Genomic DNA, 11,044 nt, shown 5'->3' with positions numbered 1-11,044 from the left:
GTGCTCAACTCCAGGTCAAGTTTTTAGGATATCCCAGGGCAATCAAAGACTGAGCCTCTGATTGAGCCACCTGTGCTGAAGCTGTGGCTGATTTGAGTCACCTGTGCTGAAGTTGGGATTGATTGAGCTACCTGTGCTGAAGCAGGGACTGATTGAGCTACCTGTGCTGAAGCAGGGATATACTGAAAACCTGACTTGGTGGGGGGGCTTGAGGACCGGAGTCGAGCACCCCCATGGTTATGATTTCATTTACCTGTTGCCATTGTCCCCATTGAATTACCTTGCATTGCTATTTTGTACAGCGCTGCGCATAGTGTGGGCGCTATTTAAATAAAAGTATACCGACCTGCATTATCAGCATGTGAAATAACGTGGCAGATTTCCACATTATAAGAACTCGTGATCCTGTATGCCAGCACTCGAAATGATCTATTCAACAATACCCAGCAGGGTAAACATGTCATACTGTACGTCCCCATTTGAAGTATAAAATATTATTTTAATGAGAAGGTGACACATTTTCAGGCAATTTTCAATGTGGATTTGCAAATTTAAAAACAAATGCGGCATACTTTTCTTGTCCCAGCAACCTCTCTAAAATCGCCAACTCGTGGGTTTCCAGTCTCCCCCCTCTTTGATTGTGAGCTCTGTGGTAAAGGTGCATGTTATCTACTGTCACAGGCACTCTTATTATTTCTATGTTATATGGCAGTGATTCCAAACTCCAATCCCCCCAACAGGTCAAGTTTTAAGGATATCACTGCTTGAGCACAGGTGGCTCAAATCAGTCCAAGCTTCAGCACAGGTGGCTCAATCAGTACCTGCTTCAGCACAGGTGGCTCAGCCTTAGACTGAGTCACCTGTGCTGAAGCAGAGATATCCTTAAAACCTGACCTGTTGGTCACTACTGTTACATGGTATATTATTGATCCAAAATTCACAGTTTAATAAATAAACCCAACTCATGCTAGGATGGGAGTTTAATTATTTCTCCGTTACAAGGGTGTGTATAAACATTGCCAGTTTTCATCTCCCTTTCACTCCCAGGTGATACGGCAATTATCTGGGTAAAACAATCGGGAGCAGCAGCACACGCCACTTTTCATGTTTTGCGGACGCTTGGACTTTCAGAAACTTTCAGAAACGGTCACTGCCAATCGCTGGTAACTGAACTGGAAGTTCTTGATGTCACTGTTTTGCTCTCCTCTTCCTTTTGGATCTCCGGTTGGGGGACACTGTGAGGGAAAGTGGATCAGTCCTGTCAGGAGGGGCAAGTCTGTTTCGCTTACTGATTTGGTCAATTATGAAAACCTGTTTAAAAGACAATTCTTCCCCATACGAATGCAGAAGACAAATACTTTGAATGTCCGCTCTTAAGAAGAGGTAGATAATTAAGGTTAGCTTGGGTTTGCCATGCAGTGAAATGTAATGCTTTTTATTTTTTCGCCTACATAGGGTAAGTAAAGAAGCACCTGTTAATTACAAAAGAGTTATTGGTGTTAATGAATTGAAGGTTTTATGCAGTAGATTTAGGAATGGACCACCATGAGTGGTCTTTATAGATCAAATTACTGTATAGTGCATAGGACCTTCCAAACCTCACAGATCTCTTCTTCAAGTGTACAGGAAACATTATCGGCAGTGGATTTTTAAGAAACTTAAATATATAAAAAAAAAAAACAATAGAAAAAGGTAGATAATAAAAAGGTTGAGAGTAATGTGAAGTCTTTTATATCATTCTTCACCCCAATTATATAACGCTTTGGAATATGCTGGCACTTTATAGATATGAAACTATTAATAATAGTAGAATATGACCTGCTAAAATGCTAAATGTATTGGAACAGAGACCGCCAAAAGATAATGCACAGCAATAACACAATATATGTATATATTTAACCCATTTAATCCCATTCTCCCAGTGGCATCCACTGCTCTTTATCTACCTTTTATAACGTTGGATTTTCAATGACAGGTCCCATGTGGTTACTCAGGCAATGAGACACTGCAGGGGATGCTATAGGCTTTTTCACATTAGTGGTGCAGGAGTTAACCTGAAAGGTTTCCACCATTGAAAGTGTTCCACATGACTTTAGAAAGAAGGGATTGTCCACAGAAGAATCTGGCATTGTTTTTTTTCCCTACAAAGTGGGATTTATCCGGACGTTAGTCTGAGAACTAGTGACATTGGGGCACAAATATGTGAGACTGGGAAACAGAATTGTGTCTAGTGGACTCAAAATCTGAACTATACATCTGCACGATGGAAAGAAAGATCAGAGGTTCTTAAAAGGTCACAGGGTGGGTTGAGTGGAAGAAAAATAGTGTTAAACCTAACTTTTTATTTCTGGCTGATCTCACTGGGATTCTCATTGAATACTCCCACATGGTCAAGATGAGCTGTTCTGGACAGCCAAAGGCTGATGCATCCAAGAGATCAGTGGGTGGGGACTGCCATGTCCCCCCTAAATCCACCTCACTGCTGACTGTTCTAGCTTGATTATTACACTCTACCATGAAAGCAGTAATATCTATGGTATGGGTAAAAATTTGTCACAATATATAGCTGTAATATGTATGGGTAAACCTTGTCACACTAGCTGACTAATTATCTGGTTAACCTCAAATGAATATGAAGAATATGCAATAGAAATGCCTTACAAAGCAGACCTGCCTCCCTCTTGACTGCTATAGATGTAGAACAGTATAATCTTCCCATGTTATGTTAAAGTTAAAACATGGGGAAATCCCCATTTATGCAACCACATGACCAACTCTTTCATTGCTGCAAACACATGTCATGACTCCAGAATGAATGGCTTGGTTCTTACATCATGCAACAGAGGAAGCAAGGAACAAGAAACAAACCTTTGTGCTAATCAGTTGGGCAAAATGTTCATCCAACCATCTGATTCACCCCCTCCCATCTTGGAAGTGCTCTTTAAGTTCAATGATGACTTCCAAATGGTGAGGGCATGACATTCTCTGTACACCACGAAAGAAGAAACACTTGACCCAAACTGTGGTCACCTTCACATCCAATCGCCCAATGAACCTCTTCATTGCTTCAAAAACGTTTTGACTTCTCTAGGTGTTCACATCATCTCGCAGAAGAATTACTTCAAATAATCCTGTGTCTCATCACCTGATGGAATAAGAATAAAATGTTGCACCAATAAGTGGACCTTCTCACCCAACCACCTCAACAACAGCTTTATTGACTATAGACCATTTCATGTCTACTAGAAAGGAAGTTGCAGGGAAAACCCCATGCCGGGGAGAAAGGCCCTGCATGTGGTCATAATCCCATCCCACAAGATGACTAAGAATTTAATAACCTTAAACCCACTTGATGATTTCTCCAAGGTGGGTAGTATGATATTCACACCATGCCATGGAAGAACAGAGGACACTGTCCCCCAGCCAAACCACCTGATGGAAGCAAGAATAAAACCAATGTGCCCCAACCCTACGGACATCTTCTCATCCAACCCACCACCACCCTACCTCTTGGGGCTGCCATGATCACACCATGAGAGAAGACACCTCTGCCCTCTCCAACTATCTCTATCCCCCCTCCAGTGCTTGATTACCCCACCTTACAACACCATCTCCCCCCCAGGAGTTAAAGGGACTACAGATATAGCCACAGCTCTTGCCAGTAGTAATGATGGCGGCGGGGCAGCAGCTCCAGCATGGGGGAGCGGCATGTGTTCCAGGCGCCAGGCTGACGTCAGCGCTGTGTTGATTTGCTAAGCTTACAGAGGAGAGGAGTTAGTGAGCATGAGAGCGGGCACTGTGAACTGCTGGGCTGGGCTGCTGCTGCTGCTGTAACAGGACAGCTCCCTCTCATACAGCACATCTCCCCACTCACACAGCACATGCATGCACAGGGAGGACAGCACCACTGCAGAGGTGAGTGGCCATGGGATGGATCCCAAGAAGTGACCCCTTTAAAAAAAAAAAGTGATCAACCCCCCAGTTGATTCCACCAACTTATATATTGGGATGTGTTATTGATGGGCTGTGATTGGGTTGTGTGTGTGTTAGATGCAGGAGGAGGGGGCATGCATGGCTCTGGCTGCTGGGTTCAGGCACTTTGTGTTGCAGAAAACGGGCAAAAAAAAAAAAGCACTTTATTATTTATTTTTTCTTCAAGTTTATAGGGGAAAAATATATAGGGATCTGGCATGTGTTCTCCTGGTTAGGAACTTCATCTCTTCTTGTGTTCATGTACGTGTTGCAGCAATTATTTTCCTGGTCATACAGAAATCCCAAAATTAAGTTGTGTGTTTTTTTTTTCTCTCCTCCTACACAGAATATGATCACCCACATACACACGTGTGTGTGTATTTATTATTCTTCTCTTTAAAGTGTATGCATTATTATCCTCTCTTCTGGATTCATTGTATAACCCCACTAAACTTGATATATTCTCTTTTGTAAAAGAAGTATAAGGCAGAAAGTATCTGTCTGGGGCTTTAGGATTCCACATTGCAGGAACCTACATAAACTTCATTCTCTGAGTGCTGCTTTCAAATGGGGAGATTGGGACTGAATTGCGGTTCTGTAATGGTGCATTGCAAACATCTCAGACATCCTATCATAATACCCAGTGAGGGGCATGTTCTGTAGCTGGATCTGGTTCGCAGAATACTGATTTGTGTGCATTGCAGGAAGCTGATCCCACTCCATAGCATGCCTGTATTTCTGGAGTGAAGGATCCCAGTCTCATTCTGTAACATGTATCATTCTGCCTTTCCTCTGGGCACTGTATCCTCAGCTCTTGGGTTTCTCAGTGTTTGGTTGATGCTGTAAATGGCTGAGACATGGGGACAGGGAAATGTGCTGTGCATAATTATCACTTGTTTATGTCTGCTTAATAAAATAGTGAAGGGACTGGAAAATGTTTTGGTTTTAAAGAGGGGGGGGGGGGGGGGGGACACAAGGATAGGGAAATGGTGAGCTATGTTATTTGACTGGTTGCTTGTCTTTTAAAAGATGAATGGAAATTGTCTGATCAGTGTTAGATTTGAACATCAGTAACATGCATCTCTTCCCATCTGCCTTTGTATTCATCTGCTGGATTATACTTTATTATTGCATGGTGATTCATTGTTAGCCTCTGTTCCACTGACTAATCACTTTGTTTTGCATGTTTCTGCTCTTACTTTTTTAAAATGTATTTTTTAGGGTTACCTTTTTATTTAAACATTTTTTAAAAAAAATATTAATTCCATTGTTCCACTTAATAAAATATTTATCAGTAAAACCTTGATTTTTAAATGTTTTATTTATTTATTTTGCTCATCCATCAGAAATTATTTTTAAAAAGCACAATTTCCCAGTAGATCTTGGGTGTCTGTCTTTGTACAAAGTGACCAGTGGTAGCACTAGCCGCACGGATTTGACTTTGCCATTGTATTCTGTTATTCTCTTGGCATACAAATGCTTTTTCTCTTCGCCGTGGCTTAAGTGCTCTACATTATAATTTTATATCTCTTTTGTGTCGCTGCGTAAAATATATACTTTGATTTTAATGATTATATACATTTCCCAGGACACAGTATACATTAGGTTTAGTCAGACATATCTTATCTTAACTGATGTGTGCATACTTGTTTTTCTTTCTTTAAACCCCCTGATCTAACTTGTTTCATGGCACTGCAGGGGTTAATCTTCCTGTAATCTAATCTTGGCCTTATTTCTGCTGCCCAGTTATATTGATTTGTGGATTCAACATGTATATTTTACTAAAGCGAGATCTGCATGGGATTTAAACCCAGCTCAGCAATGGCAATACACAACTGATAAAGGACTTTTAATAGTTGACTAATTAACCCTTCCAACTCATCAAAAGCAGCTTTGTTCTGTCAATGGGTATCTTTTCTCCCCCCTAGTCAAAAAAAACAAACAGCTGAATAACAAGTGAATAGATGAGATCTGTTTTTTTTTTTTTAATGCAAATGGGTTTTTCTTTCCCCACCTTGTGTATTTTTTTTTTTTTTTAAGGTAGGACCAATAGGGAAATTATAGACCGATATGCTAATATTTAATTTTAATCTTCACGTAAAGCCTTTATTTCTTTCTTTTTGACAGCGCTTTAAAATTGTGTGTGTATATATAAAAAAAAATTTCTGTGTGTAACAGGAACTTAGCAGTTTCTTCTACGAAATGCTTACACATCTGTAAAAGTTAGCCGAAATAGAATTCTTTTATAGATGGGAGACTGTAGCCCATATTTTAACACTTCATAAATTACGTGTAACACTGGTTTTTGTTTTTTTTCCCCTCTGAAGCCCTTGTTGGCGACAGTTCCCTTTTTTACAATCAGTGATCAATTACCCTGTATTATCTTATACTCTGAGTGATAAGCAATGCAGGTGTTTGCTTTTAGAGCTATGTCAAGGTATGTTTAAGTGCTAATGGAAATATTTGGTTTTCTATTTGGATGACATCACATTTTAAAAGCGCCTTGCTTTATTTGGGGCTTTGAACAGAGCTGTTTTTATTCCTCCGTCCCTCACACTGTGTAATTGGTTCCTACTTCCAAACAGACAAAAACATTCCAGCTTTTGCCCACACAATAGAAGTAGCCACTATTGTGGAATCTGTTTTCTTAACCCTTTATCCTGTTTTATTTACATGTTTTTGTTATATTAATTAGCTTTTTATTCTCCCCCGGCTGTAGATTTTTTTTTTTTTTGTATCACACATTTTTATTTTTATCTGGTAAATAATCAGTCACCTGTAACTTCTTACACTTCCCCCCCCCCCCCCCCCTAGATTTCTTTCACAATTTAACTTGTGGTTGATGTATTTTTATTCGTGCCATTCACGGAAAGAAAGACGCAGAAAACATGGTGCCGTATTTAGTTGAAGATTTATTTATAAATTTGGCTCCCTGACAAAACAGGGTTCCGGTAACTAAACAAAATGACCTGTGTGAGAGAGAAGGATTCTGGGTAATAATGGGGTAAATGAAGCGGGTTTTGGGTACCTGTGGAAGATGTGCTGTTACACGCGTGAGTTTCCTGCCTTAGCGGTATTTAAAAAAAAAAAAAAAAGTTTTTAGATAAACTTTGTCATGCAGCCGCTATCTGCTTCACAATGCAGAATCCGTAACAAGGCTGTAACTAATTAAACGTCTGTCTTTAAGTGGGTTTTGTGATTCCGCACTTCCTTAACCCTGACTTTGCTGTACACTGTAATATATAGTAGGTGAAAGATGTAGAGACCATCCATGTTTCAAATGGTGTTGTATATCTATATTTGAAGCAAAAGGTGGCACTGTCTGCTCATTTGCATGTCATTTCCCAGAATCCCTTGCTGCAGTGGAAGTGCTGTGTGCTGGGTGATAGTATTGAAAGGCAGGGTTGCAGACCCGTCTAAGACATGCAAATGAACACACAGTAATATTTCCATTAGATGTATAGATATAGATAGATCTCTACGTGCAAAAGTGTCGCAACTCTGTGGGGTTTTTTTTCCTTTCCTATTTAAATGAACTTATTTTGCGTGTGTGTGTGTGTTTTACCCCAAAAATAATAATCCACATTTGCAAACATGGGGGAACATTGACACATTCCTAATCCATGGCCAAAATCTCTGGTCTCTAATTTTAGCTGGGTGAATTCTGCTGGGTTTGGACCTGTGACAGAAACGCACTCCTGGATTCTGTATCTTTGCTGTAAAATGCATGCTGCATTATAAAGTGGTACCGACCATGACATTTTACTTGTCAGAATTAAAAGCTTCAGATGCAATTCGCAACCCCTTCCCTTTTTTTTTTTTTTTTGGATCAAGGCAATGCTGGTCCTTGGTTCACAAAGACATGACAGTGGGACCCCAATGGGCATCGCCCACTTCAAAGGCCAGGCCATTGCAGCAATGCCATCAGAAAGGGTTATTAAGGAGGCACATTATCAAGCAGAACATCCTTTTTAGACTGTGAGCTTTTTGGTACAGCCACCTCTTTGGAGGTGTTATGGTCGTAGTAATACTTGTTACTGTGCCACCCATTGTACGAAGCGCCGGGATATGTTGGTGGGAAGGATCCGGGACATGGTCGCGTATGGGACACTGCGTAGGATCCCTTCAAACGCCATTGTTTTGTGAATGGGGATACTGTATGCTGCGGCATGGTTTGGGAATGTGCAGTGGGGCGTTGGCAGAGGGGCCTGCCGTGCATTGTAGCGGGGTACTGTTGCTTTGTGTATTTACATCACACTGTAATAATAGAAAGGTCCTGTCTCGCGGCAGCACTGAGATCCTGACACCGTTATAATTGAGTTTTTATGATTGCAGCTGTTTTGTAAGGGCGTGTGTTTTGGGGAGTAAATGAGTAGAATACCCACTCCTGGTTTTTCAGGTGTTCACTGAGGGGGTCCCCAAAGCCTTTCACAACTCGCTCTCCTGTTGGAGCGGTGGTCTGCATTATGGAAGTTTGAAACTCCGTTCTATATTTTAAAGGAGACATTTTTTTTTCATTTAAACCACGGTGTCTCGAGTCCTTCCTACGGATCTGTTCAAACGAGAACCGTCCCGGTTAAACTGACATTTTGGTAGCTTTATGTAATTGCCACGGTGTATAGTAGTGACGCGTATCTATCTTTCCAGAGCAATAGGTATAGAGAAAGGTAACTCTGTAACTCCCTTCCAATGGGGATCATATATTTGGTAACACACTTAATGGTATTTATCATCAACGGCTGGTCTGCTGCTATAAAGGTTCTGTGTGAGCCATCAGTATGCAAGAGGGTACCAGTACACCCAATATCTGCCAGACACTGCATACTCCATGTCTTTTGCTGTTTAAAGCTTTCTTTTGGTGAAATGTTTGTGCTATTATAAAAGAGGGCGCCTTTGTGTTGTAAATGATGCTGAAAATGCAGGTGTCGCTTTCGTTTGTAATGCGGTACCCACCCAAATCGAAATGAACCCAAGCTGTATTCAGAAAGTCCAGCAACCCCCCTGTCACAGGGATTTAGGGACAGACTTCATAAGCGGTGCTACACCATTGAAGCAAATCTGCTGTTTGGTGCCTGATGTCTTGCCAACTAGTAAATCTGGCCATGAGTCTTGCGTGTCGTGTTTTTTTTTTTTAGAAGTTCAATGAATGCAGGAAGGTGTAGGTACCATTTTGAGACCGAATTTGCGAACATTGTCTGAATTACTGAGGGTCTTGGAAGCTGCTTCCAGTTTAAAGAACCTATTGGAGATTAACGTTGCACTACCACGTATATGCAAATAAAAGACTTAGACTAGTGCAAATTGCTTTTATCTTTTCATCCTCATCGTGTGACATCAGCTATAAGTTTTGGGACTAAATGGTGACAGTGGTGCTTTTGAAAAAACTCCTCCATTGCAATTTTGGAATTGTAGTCTTTTCCAAAATAGATGTGATCTTGACACAAGTAGTAAAGCCGTTACAGCTAGCGTGGGAATAGCATTACTGTGCACACTTCACAGTTAATATCTTCCATCTTATCGTGTAGTACCTTTTTTCCAACAGTCCTAAAATCCATACGGTAACAGCGAGGTGTTTCTCCATGAGTTTTTGGGGTAACGCGTGTGTTCTGTGTCTGTATTCAGAAGAGGCTTGGAAGTCTGTTGCCATACTCCTTGTTGGTTCATTGTCTGAGCATGAAACGTTTTTAATTTTATTTGTTATAAAATTACAACTCCTGCCTGTATTAAAAGTTAGTTTCCTTTTCATTGTTTCCATAGGTCAACTGGTTTCCAAGCTTGGCCCACTATAAGACAAGACGGGCAGCCTAATGACTAGACCTCGGGAGCATTATGGACTTGACTAAGATGGGTATGATCCAGTTGCAGAACCCCAACCACCCCACGGGGCTTCTGCTCAAAGCCAACCAAATGCGACTGGCGGGGACCTTGTGCGATGTGGTGATAATGGTGGACACGCAAGAGTTTCATGCCCATAGGACAGTGTTGGCTTGTACAAGTAAAATGTTCGAGATCCTGTTCCACCGAAACAGCCAGCATTACACCTTGGACTTTCTATCACCAAAGACCTTTCAGCAGATTTTGGAGTATGCGTACACAGCCACTCTCCAGGCAAAGGTGGAGGACTTGGACGACCTCCTGTATGCAGCAGAAATCTTAGAAATAGAGTATTTGGAAGAGCAGTGCCTAAAGATCCTGGAGACCATCCAGGCTTCTGAAGATAATGACTCTGAGGTTGGCATGGAAGACGAAGAGGAGAGGAAGACTAGGTACATCAAAAACATGTTACTCACAAAGCATTCCAGTGAAGAGAGTGGCTATGCCAGCATGGGAAACCAGAGCTTGAGTGGGTCCCTGTTGGATCAAAGTCCATCAGTGTCAACTTCCTATGGACTTTCAGCCCTGAGCCCCACCAAGGCTGCTGTGGATAGCTTGATGACCATTGGCCAGTCATTGCTTCAAGGAGCACTACAACAAAATGCACTAGACTTGCACTTCACAAACCGGCTCCAAAGCGTCTCGGACGTGAAGACGGAAGTCATGCAGGTTGACGAGGTCGCCAACCTGGCCAGCCCAACAGCCGAGTCCAGTGCATCCGGTGGGGAGAAGTCAGATGACAAAAATAAAGAGAGCCCTGGAACCCCGACTCGCAGCAGTGTCATCACGAGTGCCCGGGACCTTCATTTTGGCCGTGATGAGAATGCACCTGATCAACCTCTAGAGTTGGGTCAAGGCTACCACATGGGGCCAGAGCATGCAATCTCCCAGACAGAGAAACATCTCAGTGTCTACTCCGTTCTGCCAAACCACAAGGGCGAGTCGATGATTAGCGTGCCAACTTCCATGGCATCTGCTCTTCACATGCAGCCAACGCTGGCTGTGTCCATGGACTTTAGTGCTTATGGGGGGCTTCTCCCGCAAGGCTTCATTCACAGGGAGCTGTTCAGCAAGCTGGGTGAGATTGCGGCTGGCATGAAGAACGACGGCAGAAACATTGGTGAGCGCTGCACCGTGTGTGGGGCAGATCTTCCAGACAACGACTCTATCGAACAGCACAGGTATGGCCTAATATCAA

General features: G+C 42.0%; 1 protein-coding gene and 1 long non-coding RNA gene across 4 annotated transcripts in view; one reads left to right on the top strand and one right to left on the bottom strand.

Moving 5' to 3' along the window:
• Positions 1-248: 248 nt before the first annotated feature.
• LOC142496937 (uncharacterized) lies at positions 249-3,739 on the bottom strand. Of its 3 annotated transcripts, none has more exons than XR_012802143.1 (3): positions 3,599-3,739; positions 2,869-3,145; positions 249-1,235 (listed from the first exon to the last, which is right to left on the bottom strand). It is a non-coding gene; the product is annotated as an uncharacterized LOC142496937 (long non-coding RNA). The 3 variants fall into 3 exon arrangements; XR_012802141.1 differs by having other exon boundaries at positions 250-1,235; positions 3,508-3,738; XR_012802142.1 differs by having other exon boundaries at positions 250-1,235; positions 3,604-3,738.
• Positions 3,740-3,758: 19 nt separating this feature from the next.
• The window catches only part of ZBTB16 (zinc finger and BTB domain containing 16), a 78,209-nt gene continuing 70,923 nt past the window's right edge, over positions 3,759-11,044 (top strand). Inside the window, exons 1-2 of the mRNA XM_075604051.1 lie at positions 3,759-3,915; positions 9,730-11,027. Coding sequence (XP_075460166.1) covers positions 9,802-11,027 — 1,226 coding nt within the window. The 5' untranslated portion in view covers positions 3,759-3,915; positions 9,730-9,801. The remainder of the gene's footprint in view (positions 3,916-9,729; positions 11,028-11,044) is intronic.

Source organism: Ascaphus truei, chromosome 6 (assembly GCF_040206685.1).
Source record: "Ascaphus truei isolate aAscTru1 chromosome 6, aAscTru1.hap1, whole genome shotgun sequence".
NCBI classification, from domain to species: Eukaryota; Metazoa; Chordata; class Amphibia; order Anura; family Ascaphidae; genus Ascaphus; species Ascaphus truei.
Note: the sequence above shows the minus strand (reverse complement) of the source record. Positions and strands in the feature narration are given on the sequence as shown.